The sequence below is a fragment of the Triticum urartu genome, chromosome 4A (assembly GCF_056163025.1).
Source record: "Triticum urartu cultivar PI428250 chromosome 4A, HENAU_Tu73, whole genome shotgun sequence".
Classification (NCBI taxonomy): domain Eukaryota; kingdom Viridiplantae; phylum Streptophyta; class Magnoliopsida; order Poales; family Poaceae; genus Triticum; species Triticum urartu.
Genome location: NC_141876.1, coordinates 534743044 through 534762685, shown reverse-complemented (window position 1 = coordinate 534762685; position 19642 = coordinate 534743044). Strand labels below are relative to the sequence as shown.

The 19642-nt window shown below is 50.0% G+C and overlaps 1 protein-coding gene across 1 annotated transcript; it reads left to right on the top strand.

The window, feature by feature from the left end:
• Positions 1-12818: 12818 nt before the first annotated feature.
• On the top strand, positions 12819-17445 carry LOC125552579 (uncharacterized). The gene is made up of 4 exons (XM_048716182.2): positions 12819-13104; positions 13730-14003; positions 14749-14865; positions 14957-17445. Exons 2-4 carry the CDS (start codon positions 13731-13733, stop codon positions 17012-17014), a joined length of 2448 nt encoding a protein of 815 aa, XP_048572139.2. The 5' UTR covers positions 12819-13104; position 13730; the 3' UTR covers positions 17015-17445.
• The last annotated feature ends 2197 nt before the right edge of the window (positions 17446-19642 follow it).

The window sequence follows — 19642 nt, the reverse complement described above, 5'->3', positions numbered from 1 at the left end:
CAACAAGGCATGCCCGCAAGATCCATTCCCGCTCCCCCGCATCGACCAGATCGTCGATTCCACCGCAGAATGCGACCTGCTATGCTTCTTGGATGCCTTCTCTGGGTATCACCAGATCAAGATGGCGGTAGAAGACGTCGAAAAGACAGCCTTCCTAACCCCGTGTGATGTACTGCTACACATGCATGCCATTCGGGCTGCGTAACACAGGGGTGACCTTTCAACGGCTGATGCACATCACCTTGGGCCCGCAGCTCGGGAAGAATGTTGAGGCTTACGTCGATGACATTATGGTGAAGTCTCGGGAGGCCAGGACCCTGATACAAGACCTGGAGGAAACCTTCGCGAGCCTCAATGCAGTGAACCTGCGACTCAACCCAGAGAAGTGTGTGTTCGGAGTCCCCTCGGGCAAGCTCTTGGGTTTCCTCATGTCCCACCGAGGCATCGAGGCTAACCCGGAAAAGGTCAAGGCGGTCGAGGACATGAGCCCGCCAAAGACCCTCAAAGAAATGCAGAAGCTCACTGGGCGCGTGACCACGCTGGGGCACTTCATCTCCAAGTTGGGGGAGCGAGCGCTGCCCTTCTTTCAGCTAATGAAGAAAAAGGGGCCCTTTGAATGGACTGAAGAGGCCGACAAGGCGTTCCAGGATCTCAAGAGATTCCTGACCAGCCCTCCGGTCATGGTGGCTCCGCGCCCTTAAGAGCCCCTGGTGCTTTACCTCGCCGCCACTCCCTACTCCGCCAGCGCAGCCCTAGTGGCGGTTAGGGAGGAGTGTCGAATCAAAACCACAGCAGCAGCCCGGGACAAGGCAAAACAGGAACAAGGAAGGCCCACAGAAACCGCCACCGTGGCTGAGGAGGATCAGCCGCCGTAGAGGAGTGCACCGGAGGCGGAAGAGGCCCCTCTCCTAGATGGCCAGCCTCAGGAGGCCTCATCGCCTCAGGAGGCGCCATGGTCTCCGGAGGGCGCCACTAGCACTGACGCACCCAACCTCGTTGAGCACCCAGTGTACTTCATCAGCACGGTGTTGCGGGACACGAGGGCACGGTACCCCATGCCTCAGAAGCTCCTCCTCACGCTACTGGTGGCCTCGCGCAAGCTGCGGCACTATTTTCAGGGTCACCCCATCAAGGTCGTCTCATCATACCCCATGGAGAGAGTGCTCAGGAGCCCTAACTCAGCTAGAAGGGTCGCTGAGTGGAACATAGAGCTGCAAGCGTTTCAGCACGACCAGAGTCATCAAGGGAGCAGCATTAGCGGATTTTGTGGCAGAATGGACGGAGGCATCAGGCCTCAAGGCCGACGAGGATCGGTCCCTCTCCCCGGGAAGCAAGGCGCCAGAAGGTTGGGTCATGTACTTCGATGGGGCGTTCTCCAGGCATGGCGCTGGGGCTGGGGCGGTGCTTATATCGCCCACTCAGGACAAGATCTACTACGCTGTACAGCTCTGTTTCCAGCAAGGTGAAAAGGTCTCCGACAACCTAGCGGAGTATGAAGGTTTAATAGCAGGCTTGAAGGCCGCAGCTGCCCTGGGGGTGAAACGCCTCACCATCAAGGGCGATTCGCAGCTCCTTGTCAATTTCTCCAACAAGGTGTACGAGCCGAAAGATGAGCAGATGGAAGCCTACCTTGCGGAGGTCCGCGGTATGGAGAAGCAGTTCTGGGGGTTGGAGTTGCAGCATGTGCCCCGTGGCACCAATCAGGAGGCCGACGACATCGCCAAACAGGCGTCCAGGTGGCTACCTCAGGAGCCTGGCGTCTTTGAGGAGTGGCTCTTCAAGCCCTCAGCCCTGCCGTCATTGTCAAACACGGCTCAGCCTCGGGAGGAGCTCCCCCAGCCACCTGCCTCAGGAGCCTCGGTCTGTGGCCCGGCCTCAGGAGCACGCCTGCTCCTGACGATGGAACCTTAGGAGGGGTGCTGGATCACGGAGCTCCGGAGTTACTTAACATAAGGGACCCTGCCGGAGAAGGAGGAGGAAGCGGAGCGTGTGGCACGGCAGGCCACGGCATACTGCATCAAGGATGGAGAGCTCTACCGGAAGCGACCAAACGATGTATCCCTGCGCTGCATCTCCAGGGAGCAAGGAAAGGAACTGCTGGAAGATATACACGGCGGAGACTGTGGACATCATTCATCGCGGACCCTCGTCGGCAAGGCGTTCCGCAGTGGGTTTTATTGGCCCACCGCACTCAATGACGCCGTCGAACTGGTGAAAGCTTGTGAGGCCTGCCAGTTCCACGCCAAGCAGATCCATCAGCCGGCAGGAGGCCTGCAGACTATACCCCTTTCGTGGCCATTCGCAGTCTGGGGGCTGGACATCCTGGGCCCGTTTCCTCGGGCGCCAGGGGGCTACTGCTACCTCTACGTCGCCGTGGACAAGTTCACCAAGTGGGCTGAAGTAGAGGCCGTCCGCACCATCCCCGCGGGTTCCGCGGTCAAGTTCATCAGGGGCATCGTGAGCCAGTTCGGGGTGCCGAACCGCATCATCATAGACAACGGTTCGCAGTTCACCAGTAACCTCTTCAAAACATACTGTGCTAACCTTGGAACGCAGATATGCTACGCTTCGGTGGCGCACCCCCGAAGCAACGGCCAGGCCGAGCGAGCCAACGCAGAGGTCCTGAGGGGCCTCAAGACCAGGACATTCAAGAAGAAGCTGGAGGCCTGTGGCAGAGGTTGGTACGACGAGCTTCAGTCCGTGTTGTGGTCCATCCACACAACCGCAACCAAGCCGACTGGAGAGACCCCGTTCTTCCTGGTCTACGGAGCCGAAGCGTCCCTCCCTCACGAGGTCAGACGTTGCTCCGCGCGGGTCCTGGCGTTCGACGAGGCACAGCAGGATGCCATGCGGGAGATGGACCTCGTGCTGGGGGAGGAACGTCGTCGAGAAGCCGCGCTGCGAGCAGCGAGGTACCAACAAGCACTGCGACGATATCACTGCCGCAACATCCGCCCCAGAACTCTCGAGGTAGGAGACCTCGTGCTCAGGCGGGTTCTCTCCAGGGAGGGACTGCACAAGCTCTCTCCCATGTGGGAGGGCCCGTTCAAGGTTGTTCATGTTTCCAGGCCCGGCTCCGCGCACTTGGAGACTCAGGAGGGGGTGCCGGTCCAGAACGCATGGAACATCCAGCACCTCAGGAGGTTCTACCCCTAAAAAGGCCCAGAGCCTGTGAAGAAGGCGAATGCCTGTGAAGCTGTCGCGTTTTGGAAAAGGCCCAGAGCCTGTGAAGAAGGCGAATGCCTGTGAAGCTGTCGCGTTTTGGAAAAGGCCCAGAGCCTGTGAAGAAGGCGAATGCCTGTGAAGCTGTCGCGTTTTGGAAAAGGCCCAGAGCCTGTGAAGAAGGCGAATACCTGTGAAGCTGTCGCGTTTTGGAAAAGTCCCAGAGCCTGTGAAGAAGGCGAATGCCTGTGAAGCTATCGTGTTTTGGAAAAGGCCCGGAGCCTGTGAAGAAGGCCAACGCCTGTGAAGCTCGCCACCCGTGACACTCTCACGTAATAATGAGTTGGGGTTGTACACGCCCCGGAGTCTCAGGAGCGCCGGCCTCAGGCCCTGGGGCTCCCTCCCACGCCCAGTGGCAGCACTTAGCTCTGCGCTGGTGAGAAGACGTCGAAGACTAGATTAGGTGCCGGACGCGGCTTTTTCATTTGCTTTCCGCAGTTGGCTTGTTCATTCTCATTCGAAGTTTTATTGAAGTTGTTGCCGTCTTTGGCTTGTGGTTCTTCGACTTTTCACTCTCCTGCCTCGATTTCTCTTATGCAAGGCCTGGCGAGGGGGGTAGCCGAGCACCCTCGCGAGTGTTCCTGTCCTAGTCGTTCAAATGTTTCGCGACCTGGGTCCATTACAGGAGCACCCTTCCAGTCCGTGCTCCACGGGCACCGCGACACGAACACAGGGCCTGGGTCGGTCCCCCCCCCACGACTGGGGCCGGGAACTATCCACGCGCGGGCACGTAGCCGGAAGGCACGATAACGGAAGCAAAGCGATGATTAACAGCAATGACCCAAACACGCCCCCGCGGGGCTCCACGCTACTGTCTTTTTGCGCAGGAAAAAGGAAAAGAGAGAACAAATCAGGAGCAGCTCGCCTCACACCGGCCTGCAGGGAAGACTCGAGCTGCCTCCGGGGCTCAGGCAGACTCCCTCTCGCGCTTCACCGAGGCGCGGCGGCGGGCAGACACGCTACCACCTCCCAAGCAGGTACGACGGCGTGGAGGCTGACCGCGGCCACCGCTAGAAGAGTCACCGCCTGAAGAAGAACCGATGAAGCTTGGGGAACCCTGAGCGCTGCCAACCTGGCGAGCGCTATCCTCTCCATCATCGCCGGGGCTGGGTTCCCGGCCGCGGTCGTCGTCCTCAGGGCAGCACCCTGCGCGGCGACCGTCTTCCCCAAACACCCTCACGTAGAGGGTGGCATCGCCGTCAAACTTGAAGTGCAGGGTGCACCGACGGCTCAGGCCACGCGCGCGGGTAAACGTCTGCCAACCGCTGGTCAAGGCCAGGCTCCCGGCTGCGGAGACCTCCAGTGAAGCCCATGAGGCCCGGCTGCAGCATCCGTCTGCCTGAAGCAAGAGGCCGCCCGGGGCGCCGGCCGGGAGCTCGCCGAGGAGGAAGCGAGGAAGTTGAAGCCGGGTGCTAGTCAGCTCCGCCGACCACACAACGAACTCCGGCAGCACCTCTGTAGCGTGAAAGCGCGGCCTAGGGGAACGCACGACCGAAGCGCGCCCCCCGGCCGCAGCAATCCGCCCGTCACCATGCTGGAAATCGTCTCCACGGCCGCGGGGAGCTGCCGTGGTGGCCACAGGATGTTTGCGAGGGCGCCCTCGGCCGCGCTTGGGTGGGGGAGAGGCAGGCTCAACCTGGTGAGCCTTCCCCTTCTCTGCGGCCGAGAACCTCCTCGACGGGGCCATGAAGAAGAAGGAGAAGTAAGGGGGGATGAACTGGAAGGGCGCGCGCCGATCCGTACTTATAGCCGGCGAGGGCCAACCGTCGGCCCCCACGATCGCAGGTAATCATGACCCGCTTTGCGTGCAGGGACTTGTCCAATCCGTGCAGTTGCCGAGGCGCCATGGGGAAGCGGAGATGCCCACGTCCAATCAACCGCCACGCGGCGCCCAAGGCCGCAGGCTGTTAGGGCCCGCGGCGCTTCGCTCTTGCCCTTTCGCCTCCCTGCACGGCCAAGTCCGGGCGCGCCTTGGGCCCGGGGGCTACTGTCGGCGTTCTGGGAACGGGGGTCCCCAGACTTGCCTGCCTGCGGCCTGCGGTGTGGCTCGAGGAGGGGCCCAGCACGGCCTATCTTCATCAACACAGACCCAAGACCCTTGCGAGGGGCCAAGCCTCACGGGGCGGACGACACGGAGCTTCCTCAGGCATGACCTCATCAGGCTGGCTCGCGAGGAGGCGGAGAGATCAAGGCGGGGTACCTCACGAGGTGCCCGTGACGCAAGCCATGACGACCAAAGGCGCCAGGCGGGCGCTAGCCGCGCAGTGTCCTCCTTTCCTCTTTGGTGCAAAGGGAGCAAGCGCAGGCGAGAGCATCAAGCAAAGGCACCCGTTTCGGTGCAACGAGACCAAGACCAGTCCAACGGCAGGGAGGAAGTCATTGTGGAGCCCAAGCCAGCGTCACCACCAGAGCCTTTGGCAGGCGACGACCAACTTTAGTCAGGATAAGTGTACCAGATGTTCCCCTTCAAAATGGTCAATTGTTGGCGCCCTTCCCGCTCAATATTTGGGAAGAGGCCCAGGGCCTTTGCCTATAAATAGGACTAGCCACCCACAGGGTAGGGGGGATGGTAATCAAGAGATCGGATCGCAATCGAATCAAAGAGAGAATCGAGAAGAGAGAGAGAGAGAGAAGGGTGACTGAACTCCTCCTAGCAGTTCATCCCCCCAGCCAAGAACAGACCCCCGCGAGGCTGTTCTTCCTTGTATTGCTCATCATCATCAGCCCAAGAGGCAATCCACCACACCACACACTGGAGTAGGGTATTACACCACAACGGTGGCCCGAACCAGTATAAACCCTGTGTCTCTTGTGCTGTTCTTTCCATAGCTTAGATCTTAGCAAGGCGGAGGGGTGCAGGTAGGTAGAAGGCGAAATCTCCGCGTGCACCCCAGTGTTCGAACCTCAAGGGTCTGCCGGAACCCGAAATCCGAGACACCGCACTCATAATAGTGCGGTGCTCCTCGTCGATGGAGGCGCCTGGAGCGCCTCCAACATATTGTCCGGCACCTCCGGTTGGACGGGGGCCACCGGCACGGTGGACTTACTCCTCTTAGAAGGAGGTCCCCCGCCGGACTCTGGAACCTTTGAAGGTTCCGGAGCGGTGTCCGGCCTAGAGCCAGACTTGGAGCCCTGGGGGGTTTCATCCCCTTTACTCCTGGAGTCCGAGAAGTCGCCTTGCGGTGCCTCCAGGACCACCTCCTCCCGGCTTGGAACCTGTTGGGACAACACTTCGGTGTTGTCCGTAGGGCGGGGGGAGGAAGCCATCGGAAGCGAGTTTACATCCAACGAGTCCAGTGAGCCGCTCGACGATGCATCGAGCTGGTCTTTGGGTGGGCTGCATAAACATATTCGACGTAAGGGAAAGTTGTGCAATAAACGAATACTATGAATTACTCTGGTATCCGGATACTTACGATTTTGCCAGGGGCTTGGCCCTGGGCTGCCACTCCTCTCCGCCATCGTCGGCGTCGGTGGAGTAGTCCGGAGGAAGGGTTTTCCCCTTCTTGGACCCTCCGGCCTCCCCAGAGAGGGAGGCCTTCCTTTTCTTCTCTCCTCCCGCTGGAGGGGGAGAGGTTTCTTCTTCTTCCTCCTCGTCTTCACGGGAGGAATGCGCCTCGGAACCATCGGATGATGGATCCAACACCTCCTGGCGCCGGGCACTCTTTCGAGTCCCCGCGGCCTTTTTTGCGGCCTTCTTCTCCGGCACCACATAGGGTGCTGGAACCAGCAGCTTCGCCAAGCGAGTGTCCGCTGGGCCTTCGGGCAAAGGAGCCGGACAGTTGATCTGTCCGGATGTCACCTGCCAATCCTGTCGAAGGTAAGGGAGCTTACATCCCGCATGGAGTCAAACTATGAAAAACCGATACCCTGTAAAAGGAAAAAAAACAGCTTACCGCGAGAGCGTGACGCTGCGCACTGAATCCGCGATCCTCATTAGCGGATGCGGGAGCCTCGGCGCCGTTGAAAAGCACCTTTGAGGCATCTTCATACGTCGTGTCGAAGAGCCTGCTCAGAGTTTGGTGGCACGCCGGGTCGAACTCCCACAGGTTGAAAGCCCGTTGTTGACACGGGAGGATCAAGCGGATGAGCATAACCTGGACTACGTTGACAAGTTTGAGTTTCTTGTCCACCAGGGTTTGGACGCATGTTTGGAGTCCGGTCAGCTCTCCCTTCTTGCCCCACGACAGGCCCGTCTCCTTCCAGGAGGTGAGCCACGTAGGGGGTCCGGATCGAAACACAGGGGGTGCGACCCATTTGACGTCGCGCGGCTCGATGATGTAAAACCACCCCGATTGCCACCCCTTCAGGGTCTCCACAAAGGATCCCTCAAGCCATAGGACGTTCGCCATCTTGCCCACCATGGTGCCTCCGCACTCCGCCTGGTTGCCGCGCACCACCTTCGGCTTGACGTTGAAAGTCTTGAGCCATAGGCCGAAATGGGGGCGGATGCAGAGGAAGGCCTCGCACATGACGATAAACGCCGAGATGTTGAGGACGAAGTTCGGGGCCAGATCGTGGAAATCTATGCCGTAGTAGAACATGAGCCCCCGGACAAATGGGTGGAGAGGGAAGCCCAGTCCGCGGAGGAAATGGGGGAGGAACACCACCCTCTCATGGGGCCTAGGGGTGGGGATGAGCTGCCCCTTTTCGGGGAGCCGGTACGCGATGTCGTTAGACAGGTATCCGGCCTTCCTCAGCTTTTTGATATGTCCCTCCGTGACGGAGGAGACCATCCACTTGCCTCCCGCTCCGAACATGGCTGGAGAAGGTTGAGGTGGGGAGTGCGGACTTGGGCGCTGGAGCTCGAGTGTGCAAGAATGGATAGGCGAAGGAGGAAGAAGGCGTAGGTGAAAAGATGGATCCTTATCCCCTTATATGGGTGGACGCAACTACATGTCCCCAAGTGTTGAGCCCGCGACGGACGCCTATATATATAGTGGAGGTGCGGCACACTCACGGGTTGATCGCTTCGGTGCTGTCACTAGGGTTTGCATGTGTTGCGAATAGACACCTCCACTCGCCGCCGGTTGTGTGATCGGACCTAGCAGTCCGCCGCACGACGTTCCTCCTACACGCGCGGATACCGTTAGAGGCGGTGCACTTGCGCCGCTCCGGCGAACCTGTACATGGGAACCGACCACCGGTTGTACGATGGAGATCGGACGATGAGGAGACGGTCCACGCGGACGCGTTGCCCCAACTCTTCTTCCACTGCACGGCACTGCGCGTCTAGTGGTAACGAACTGTGATCCATCTCCCGTAGCATGTTCTTGGTTGTTCTGCGCGTAGGAAATTTTAATTTGCAGTGGACGCACCCTACCGTAGACCCCAACACATTCAAATCATGCAAATTAGAGTCCAAAACAAGAGGAAGAGCGTTAGGAACAGTAGATACGATGGAGACGTATCATGATTGACCCATGCGGGAGTAATCCCATGTGTAAAAACTAATGATATCTCGAGAAAGAGGAGAGATAAGGTGAGGAGGAGTGGGGCGTGGTGGTGATTGGTGGTCGGACTGAGCGGAGGCATGAGCATGGGCGACGCCGGCAGCGGCCACCATGTCAGATTGTTCTAGAGGCTTGCTTTTTTAATTGCTCAACAATGAGGTTGTGGGGGATAAGAATGAACGAGGGAAGGGCTTATTTGCAGATGTGGAGAGAGGCGCGGGTATCCTTTTGCAAAATTGTCATAGTTTGCTTTCTATCCGCCAGATATAGATCGGACGGTCTATATTGCAAGATGGCAGACATGCATACCATCATCACCAACTCAGTTTTTATATGAGTAGAGATAAAGATAGAAAAAACGTAAATGGGTTGGCCCATTTAGATCGAAAGGAACGCAGAGGGATGTGCGCTTTTGCTAATAACCCATTAAGGGGTGCTTAAGGCGCCGTTTAGGGTTTGCCCTCGGTTAAGGTGCTGGAAGGGGTGTGTTACACAAAATGTGTGCGGAGCCAATGGCTTGCCGTAAGTTTGTGTTCTTGAAATAAGATCTCCAACTAGGAGCTGCAATCATTGATTCGGACTGCTTGAACGTCATTCGCAGCATTGATGCAGGAAGTCGACGAGAAAACTCTTGATCATTGAAGATATCAGAAGGATGAAACGTGCAATGGGAGACATCTCATTGCGCCATGACAGCCGGGAATACAATGTGCTCATATTATTGCCAATCATTCTCTTGTATTAGCACTAGGATGACATGTCTGGCTGCTTGAACCCCTTGATCATGTAAACTCTTTTGTTAATCAATAGAGGATCAGACTATTTTTCTCAAAGAGAATGTTGGACATGTAATTGACTGGGATGGATGCAAATACCAAGTTGATGAGAACGAGTCTACGCACTAGGTATTATCTTGGCCTTATAACCACTAAGACTAGATTTAAATTTGTCAATTATGAAGATGTAAGCCAAAGATTCATATTTTGTCGAAAGAATGAGGGGGTGCCCCAAGAGAACTGAGTTGGGATATCTATATAGAACGAGAAGGATATGCTTGATGATAAGGATAATATGGTTGACAGTTTTGCTAAAAAATGATGGTACATTTAGACCAATGGGGGATTTGACTAATATGGAGCTGAATCTTTGGATGAGATGTTCATTTGGGTGATTTTCTAGAAAATAACTTGAAAACATGCGAACAAGTCGTCAACAAGCATCAACAAGTTGATTAGGGGGCAATTGGTCTAAGAGTGATGCGATGAAATGAGTGTCAGATGTCAATAAAAAAGCCAGGTGATACAATATCTAATTTTTTGAATCACTTTGCATATGTTTTTCCTCAAATCTCGCGTCTTCAATAATTCTTAGTGCTACTTGCGCCAATTTCCGAGGAAAAATGCAAATTTGTGTTGTTTATGTGCTAGTAGTAAAACTTGACAAGGAAAAAAAATAAAGATGGTTTTGAGGACAAGAAGTCAGATGACGAAGCCCAACAAAGGAGGCTCATGCCCCCACGCATCGTGAGCATGGTGGCCGCAACTAGGTTGCATGGGCCATCAAGGGCCGCCAACCCCTTTCCAACTGTTTATTCCTCCACACCATAACAGAACTCGGAAATTGGGCATGGAGTTCTTATTTTGCTCATGTATTACGACCATGGGTATTGGGCATGGAGTACTTGATAGGTTTAGGCAGGTTTGTGCCCATGGGTCCATGTATAACAAAAAGAAGGGTGGTCGGTTTGGGCCGCAGTTTCTGGATTTCTGGCTTGATACTCGTCTGATTGCCATCCCACCCATTTTATTTTGAGTCCACATACATTGTCGCAAAAGTAGAAAGTTTTAGAGGTCACCATTTTTGTGGCATAACATCATGAATATTTTTATATGGATCCAACTGTTCATATACAACGCGTCCTCCTATATAATCAACTCTTGAGTCAAACCCTAGCACATATTCCTCCCCTCACCGTCGCCACCTCCCTATTCATTGTCCATTCGCTAACCGCCTCACCAAAAATCAACCATGATTTTCATCTTGTTCATCCTCTCTTTTCTTTCGTTCATGGATCTATTTCCGAGTTCATGCCTCCTCTCCCAACATCTTACCACCTTGTTCCTAGTCTATGATGACTCAAAAACCACCAGATCTGATGCATCTCAAAGCCAAATTCATTAAAGGTGCTGTGATCCCTTGCACGATCTGATGATAGATGGGGAACATATAGAGTAGTAGTAGAGCACTGAGTGGAAGATGAGGCTGCAGTGACTTGATGACTAAATTATTATTTTGCAGCGGTGATTTCTGTCCCCTTGAAGAGGATAAGATGATTGGAAAAAAGGGGGCAACGCGACTGTATTGATGGCCAATTCCTCATCGACCTGACTTGATTTTTGTTTACTTACAGATGTGGACTTCGGTAAGTACCATAAATAACATTTTATTTTGGGTTAACGGGTCATTTGCTTTTACTCAACTAAAAAAATTGTTTGAGAAGTGTAATAAAATTTCTAAGGCCATGTATCTCACGTGATTAAAATTTTAGAAAGAGCCTCTTCCGTGGCACTAGAAGTATGAAACCAAACAATTAAGAATTATTTGAGCGGTCGTAAAATTTGTTTGATGTTTACATTGCGATCAAACAATTAAGAATGTTTGTCAGACAAAAGATATCTTCTGAGTTTAATAGACTGGGAAGATTTATATCAACGTGTTTAATATATCATCTTCTGAGTTTAACAAATCATAAATCTCGTTATAGCACATTCAACGTGTGATGACCAGGATTTTTTATCTAGTAAACTCATAATTCATTAGATCCTTTATATCAATGCCAAAACATGTTTGTTGCAAAGAGAATAAGTTTAATCCTTTGTTTAAGATCGCAATGCAAACAAAACCAAAAAATAAAGAGGGTTTTTCTCTGATCAAACAAAGGGAACATACAAGATGGATTTTGTAAGGATCAATGATCTATTCCGTAGTATACCAAGTCAGTTAAAGATGCTCACAACCCTCCAACCTCAACACCCAAACAAACACAAGTAGATCAGAATTGAATAGGAAAAAGTGCATAGGCGAACACGCGTTGATTAAAACCGATGAGTTGGTTCCCTCAAAAAAAAAAATCCCGATGAGTTGGTGAACTAACTAACACGAGCAGGAATCCCTACCCTAAGAAATCCATTCGGGCACCGAGCAGAGATGCAATATATAATGATGAACTAGCAAGCGAGATTTGATATTGACGAGCAGCACGAGTAAATTATTAGTCTATAAAATCAAATTATGAATTGTTACTCCTTTTTGTTTCATAATTCTTGTCGTGATTTTAGTTGAAGCGAGGAAGTAGCAATAAGCCAACTCAACTATTGCGAACCATTCAGTGATTGGATGGTTAGGTGGACAATGATATCCACAGCCCATCAGGGTTCAAGTGTTGATGCTCGCATTTATTCCGAATTTATTTCAGAACTTCTGATGATGCGCGCTCAGTGGGAGGAGAAGTTTCCATCGACTACGAGGCGCCTACGGTGACTTCGTAAATCTCAAGATGATATCCTGGCTCAGGCCCTGTTTGGTTCATAAGTCCTAGGACTTTTTTAGTCACAACTTATAAGTCTCAAGTCCCTAAAAAGTTCTTACCTGTTTGGTTCCTGCGACTTATAAGTCTCTATAAGACCATATTACAACTATAAGTCCCTATAAGTCCCTCCTTGAGAGTCCTATTTCATAAGTCCCAAATGCCCACTTTAAGTCCCTATAAGTCCCTACTGTTTGGTTTAGATGGGACTAGACTTTTTTAAGTCCCTAAACCAATAAGTCCCTGAAAACAAACACCCTCTCAGTTTTTCGGAGATGCTCATAGAGACAGGATATGCGTGTGTGCGTTCATAGAAATGAGTGTACGCGCGTGTATATGATCGCTTGGATCTATACTGATGTTTTTTTAAAGAAAGCCAACCCAACTGTCCTCGCGCACAACACGAGGAGGGCCTGTTCCGAATGCAGTGGAGGGTCTCGGTGGGCCGCCGGTCGCGACGCTCGCTCGCATGCACGCGGCAACGCGGAGGCACACAACAAACCACCTCCGGCAAATATTGCATTCAAAAAAAAAAACACCTCCGGCAAATACAGAAGGGAACGCGACGGCGGCCGATTTGCGCCTTCTTCGGCCTCCCGCTGCTCGCCAAAATCAAAACCCGTCGTCATATAAACACCGCGCCGAATCATCCCCTTTCCCCCAATTCCCCCCCTCCCCAAAACAAAAGCAGCCGCCGCCGCAAACCCATAGTTATCTACGACAAGCAGCAGCAGCAGCAGCCGCCGCCGCCGCCGCCGCCGCACCTGTCATCGGGCGGCTGTCCTCCTGCTGCGCCGCGCCCCCGCCCGTCGTCGGCGCGAGACGACGCCTGGTCCTTCGCGCGTATGGCGTCCTTCCCCTTTCCACTTCACCATGACCTTGCATCTCTGCTTACCCGACTGGATTCGGTAGGATAGGGATGATCTGCTGGCGGTAGTCGGTTCACCAACTCGGGGCTAGGGTTTTCGGCTAGCCAGTTTCGATCAGCGCGTCTCCGCCTGCCAGTTTTTCCTATTCAGTTCCGATCTATTTTTAGTTTGTCTGGGTTGGGGTTGGGGATGACGGGTTTGCGAGTGCCTGCAATCGACTTGGTATACTGCAACGTTGAACCGTACGTACAAGATCCATCTCGCAAGATCGCTGGCTATTTGGTCTGGTTCGTTGTTTGCACGCGTGCGATTCCCCTGCGCGTTTGTCCTGTTTCCTTTGTTTGATCAGGACGAATCAATCTTCTTTTCTAGTCTTTTTTTTACGTTGCGACCTCGAATAAAGGATTATACCTGTTTTTAACCTCCAGAATTAGCTGTGCAACAAACATCTTTTGGTATTGATAACGAGGAATACTGGATTATGAGTTTCATGGATGAAAAATCCTGCTCATCACTGGCTAAATGTGCTATAACGAGATTTTATGACTTAGTACAGATTTGTTTCTGATCGATGTCACCTGTTCATGTTGCAATGTCAGGATGAGGCTCTCCTTCAGGCAAGACACCGACATGGCAGGTGCCATCTTCATGTGCAACACCAGGGCAAGGGAGCAGTTCTTTGGCTCAGGCGTTTTCAGACTTGCTTTAGAGTATCAGCCCTTTGTCAACAATGTCAAACAAGGGATGCCTCTCTTTCTCTTTGACTACAACGAACGCAAGCTTTACGGGGTGTTTGAGGCCGCCTCTGATGGTGGACTGGATATTACTGACAGAGCTGCTTTTAGATCTTCTGGCCACTCATATCCTGCACAGGTAACCTGCATCAAACATATGTCTCTTCAGTTCAAATTTATCAAAATATAGGGTCTTCTGAGTTTAATATCTCTGAAAAATAACACTTTGTCGTTGGAAATTTTATGACTGCTCAAATAATTGTTAATTGTTTGGTTTCAGGCTTTTAGTGTCATGAAGATGCTCTTTCTGATTTTTTAATCACACGAGACAGGCTTAGACAATTTTTTTGTACTTCTCAAACAAATTTTTGGGTGGAATAAAAGCAAATGACCACTTACCCCAAAGTTATGAGCTGAATCTTCAAGACTATATATCTTGGCATAGCTTGTGTTGTCTCAGAGTTGCATTTGTACACATGCATCTAACTTTTGACACTTCACATCAATTAATAATTAAGATAGCTCTGACAAAAGATCATGTAAGGTGCCCAGCAAAAAATAAGACTGCTGACACAATGGACACAAAGTTTTCTGTCATTACAACCCTAAATGAGTTGTTTATTCAGCCATCTGGGAACGTTCTTAAAAAATAAAGTATGACATCGGACGAACAGATTGATATACTTCTTTTTTCGGTTTAGATGGTTACTTCACGGTTTTTAGTTAAAAACTTCTTGTTAAGGATTTTTTTTTTTGCATTTACTACAGTACTAGGCAGTCGTTTGAATATAAAATACCCGTTATAATTCGTTCTGGGTTCTGGGAACTGTTTCTTTATTGTATTTGTGTGCTACTGTAAGAATTATTCAATTGTTTTTTTCTAGGTTCGATTCAAAATTATTTGGAAGTGCAGACCACTTGCAGAAGATGAGTTCTCTCATGCCATAAAAGAGAATTACTATACGATATATAAATTCTATTTTGACCTTTCCTACCAGCAGGTTTGCTTTACTACAGAACTTGGTTAAAAGTTAAAATCCATGATTTTTTAATTGCATGGCTGTAATCACACAAACTTGTTCTTACTGACAGGTTGTCCAGCTATATGAGTTGTTTGATAATAAGAGGGTAGAGCAACCTATTCGCAACTACACCATAAGTGCTCATTCGAAAGAAGGCCACTTCAGTAAAGGGAGACCAGACAAAAGGAGTTTGACTCCAAATATTTCTCCCATTTCTACTGATCAATCACACACTTTGACTGTAACAGCTGGAACAAACTATTCTGCTCCTACAAGGATGCGTGGAACGGCACCACATAATTTTGAGGCACGAACAAATCTGTCAGTGCCATTGGTAAGTAAACCCGTTGGAGTCCAAATTGATCCCATCCGCAGCAGCCATCATGTTCAAAAGATATTACCTTATCATAACAATTCACATCTCCAAGATGTTTCGACAGTAGATGGCATTTCAACTCAGGTATATGCTCCCTGTTCTCAGACAAATGGATATCACCGAGATCAATTTGTTACAAATCAATCATATCCAATATCTGATGACTACATGCACAGTAGCTTGTCTTCTGGATGCATGACTGCCAGTCCAACTGATAGAATTAGGTCGTCTAAAAAGCAGTCATATGTAGGCAGTACTTCACGATCTCTTCAACATATTACTCATGCGTTAACTGGCGGAGACAGAAACCACGTGAATTCAACTCCAAATGTCCCTTCATATCATTTTTCTCTGGCAAATCCACAAGGCAGTGCTAACTTGAAGGACAACTATGATATCGACTGTCACCAGTGCAAAGAGATACACACATCTGAGCATCAGCACTTAAGCATGGAAAGAGCTCAAATAGCTCCAGTATTAATCCAACAAGGTATTCCTGCATACCCTGACGTTCCTGAAGTATCAACAATTGGTCAACGGAAAGATGATTTTAGTGATTACATCCCGATTGCTGATTGTGCTCAAGATTTTGATAATGATTGGTGGAAACATGGTTCCAATCATAGTGTTTCAGGTTCACTGGATCTTCGAAATGTTGCTGGAGCCAACATGTCAGATCAATTACATACAAACCGTGAAATAGGAGCTGAAAGTAACACAACAATAGTTCCTGGTCAGTGCTCACAAAACAGTGTGTTTTCTCGCTTATCGCTGAAGCAACAACCTCTTCAAGAAATTGTTGGTTCACAAAACAGTGTGTTTTCTCGCTTATCGCCGATGCAACAACCTCTTGAAGAAATTACTGGTCCTTCACTCAGTCAAATGCTTAGTTCACTTTCCAATAGAACAAAACAGTGGAGCAGTGGGAATAGAACACATATTTCTAAAGAAAGAGAGATCAGAAGCGAGAACATGACACTTATTTCTCACAAAAGAGAGGATATAGCACTTACTTATGATGCTGGTAACCAGTTGGTTGGTGAACAGTCCATTGACATAACCTGTCCTCTTGCTGAGCTAAACCTGCCAAACGTAGTAGAAGGAAAAGAAAGCGCAGAGCCTCCCTTCTTAAACTTCAAGAGGCGCAGAGAAACAGCGCAGCTGGATGACAACTTAGGAAAGGAGACTAGTGGGAAAATGAAGAGGAGAAAGCTTGTGCGCCCATCCTTTGGAGAGAATAACAACCCTACTAATTCTGGAAAAGAGATCCAAGTGAATGGTGCAGAGGACAGGAAACATCCACATTTCGACGCTGATGGGAACAAGTTCAGTATTGACCTGAACAAACCTGCATCCACAGACGATGGTCTAGTGAAGGAGGATGGTAGCACCATACTGTGCCCTGTTGATATCAACATACAAACCGAGAAGCCCTGTGAAGTAAACACCACACACAAGCCAAAATTTTCAGATGCTATGGAGGTAACTGGGGAACAAGATCACCCTGTGGAGAATGCCGCACAAACTGGTGGTAAAGTTTCACTTGATTTGAGCATGGCAGATTTGAATACAATGGACAAGTCTAAGCTTCAAGCAATTCTTGATTCACCATGGTTGCAAGCACTTGACAAGCTGAGGAACGGAAAGTCCAACAACTCTGAGGTGGCTGGATCAAGCATTTGTGGTGATGACAATACATCGGGTGATGACAATACATCGAAAATGGAGACGAACCCTGATGGGAGCACCTAACCTAGGTGTACCAAATCTGTTACTGATGTAGCAGCTTCAATCTTGTACTGGCATGAATTGCTCCAATTGGATTCTTCTCCAACTGCTACTACAGAGGCAGGAGGTAATCCTCCTTTTTGGGATTTTTTGTTTTTGGCCACTACGGAAGAAGAACCCAGTTGCAGCAAGAACCCAATTGGAGCAAATACCATACGAGTACAAGACTGAAGCTAGCAGTAGCTGTTAATGTCCGGTATCATACACAGGAATAGTTACATGTGTTTTGGAGGTAAAGGTTGTCGGAGGGGTTGACTCAATGGGAATCAGTTTCCCTTTGCCCCAGAACTCACGATCCCTAATCATCGTAGCTTTCTTGGATGCTACCTTGTATGAATGTATACGAGATATACTCCATATGAAAGATGATGTTTTGGCAGTACATTTGGATGAAATCTTGCGTTATTTTGTGCTAACACTACCCATAGTAGTGTAGCATCACTCCATCTGCATTGTTAGAGCAACCCTAGCAGATCTGGTAAAACCTCGCTGGCCCTTATAACTTCGGGCGTTTTTATAGGATCTGCTCTTTGTTCGTCCCGAGTAGTGTTTGCATAGCATTTCCCCTACCCGCCTTCGCCGCAATCCCACCAACTTCGGCAACCAATCCACCTATTCATGTGCTTGATTCTTGTGCGCGCACACACTTTTACAGCATATCTATGTCCGGCGAAGGTCACTGGTGTGGGGGCCGTGGCGGCTCACCCCCGCGCAAGTGCCCCCGGCACGACGCCAAGGCAAGCAGCTCCAGCCAGCCTCCGGTTAAGCCATGGCTCGCAAAGCAGGCCAAAGAGCGCGACACCCTCTCTCGTACCGGCGGCCGGAAGGCATGGCCGAGCTTCCATGAGGTCAGGGACGCGCTTTGGCCCACCACCAAGGCACTAGCGGCCGCCGCGTGGCTCGAGGCGGCAAAGGAGGGGTACGACCTTGCGTACATTCTCTACAATTCGGCGATCGAGTTCTACCTAAAGGCGAAGCCCTAAACTAGTTTAGATTAGGTTTTATCTAGTATGTTTTTAAGTTTGTATGTTTGAATGTATGAACTCTGGTGAACTATGGTGGCGCGAACATTAAATTTCAAATATGTAGTATGGTTTTACAAGATCTGTTCTGTCGTGCCTTTTGCAGTGATGCAGATTCGTTTTACAAGATTCAACTTTGTTGCTCTAATCACGGAGTTTGTTTTATTTTATTTTTTATTTGAGCGATAATAGTGGGGCTAACAATTTACACAGCCGACCGGTGAAGCGATCGTGCCGATCGCTCGTCCTTGCGCCACGTGTAAGTTGAAGAAAAGATTTGGTCTGACGGTTATTTTGAAGGTTGATCATGTGGGTGTGGCCAAACCCAACCAAATGGGCCAGTCTTAGCATGCCGGCCTGGTAGCATGTTTATATAATCAGGTCGTGCCAGCATGTGGCCCATCTAGGGCCGTGAGACTGGTCACGAGTGCCGGCATCACACGGCCATTTATTTATTTTTATACAACCCAATAGGCTTAATATAGGTCCAAAACAACCCAATAGGCTGAATTCTGCGCGGGCTGGCATGCGAAACGGCCGCCGTTCCCGCCCGTGTAACATAGGGGTTGTGTCTGGGCCAGGGAGGGCATCATGTGTGCCGGCCCGGCACGGGCCGTGTACCTGCTGTGCGCGGCCAATCCGTGCTGTGTCTAGCACATATAACCCTAGTCGTGTCGTGCCGGGGCGACCCATTTGGCTAGGTCTGGCTGCTGGGCGACCGGCCGAATCTGTTCCTAATCGTCCTAATCGCGGAGTTGACCTTAGCCAACTTCTGTTAGTTGAAGAAGCATACATCTTGGAGTGTGCATTCGGTTTTCTTGTTTGATTCGGTTTGGTTTATACAGTTTGTGGTTTATATGTCTTTTATACTTTGGTTTATATGGTTTTATACATAGATACAGTTCAGTTTCGATAATAAGCATTTACTTTCGGTTCGGTTTCAGTAATAACCAAATTAATCAAAGTTGGTGTAAATTTTTAATCCAACACATAACTTTTTCACGTATATATATGTATATAGTGTTACTATTCATCAACCAAGGTGCAGAATAAGTTATTCTTCACCCGAGGTAATCTTACGATTATTTCATAATTAAATTACATTTCGAATTCAAATAGTTACATTCCTATTGATTCACTACATAAAATTTGACATAAAAAAATAAAAATATAGGTCATAAGACAAGAAAATTTGCAGTTTATGTGTATTTTAGACTATGTTTTTATGTTTGTAATTTTACATAATATAAAATATTTTTTACGGCGATTATATATTTTCTTACGGTCTCTTTTTGCGTCGGAAATAAGACAAAACTTACGGAACGTAAATTTACGGTGCATTGATGGTAAAATAGAGGGGGGTGAAGAATAACTATGCCTCACCCAGGGTGACGAATAGCGCGACCCTATATATATATCATAATGAGCAAAAATTAATTAAAAAAGGATAAATAATGCACGTTGGATAAGCAGTCATGCTAATCACATAAAATGAAGCACTAAATAGCTCGAAAGTATTGTGCTGTTGCAGCCTATTACGCTTTTTTGAACTAAAAAACCTTAATTTTGG

Bases quoted from the DNA above. Each gene is read 5' to 3' on its own strand.
- LOC125552579 (XM_048716182.2), top strand. From the start codon at position 13,731: ATGAGGCTCTCCTTCAGGCAAGACACCGACATGGCAGGTGCCATCTTC. The intron at 14,004-14,748 runs GTAACCTGCATC...GTTTTTTTCTAG, and splicing joins GCCACTCATATCCTGCACAG to GTTCGATTCAAAATTATTTG. The intron at 14,866-14,956 runs GTTTGCTTTACT...TCTTACTGACAG, and splicing joins TTGACCTTTCCTACCAGCAG to GTTGTCCAGCTATATGAGTT.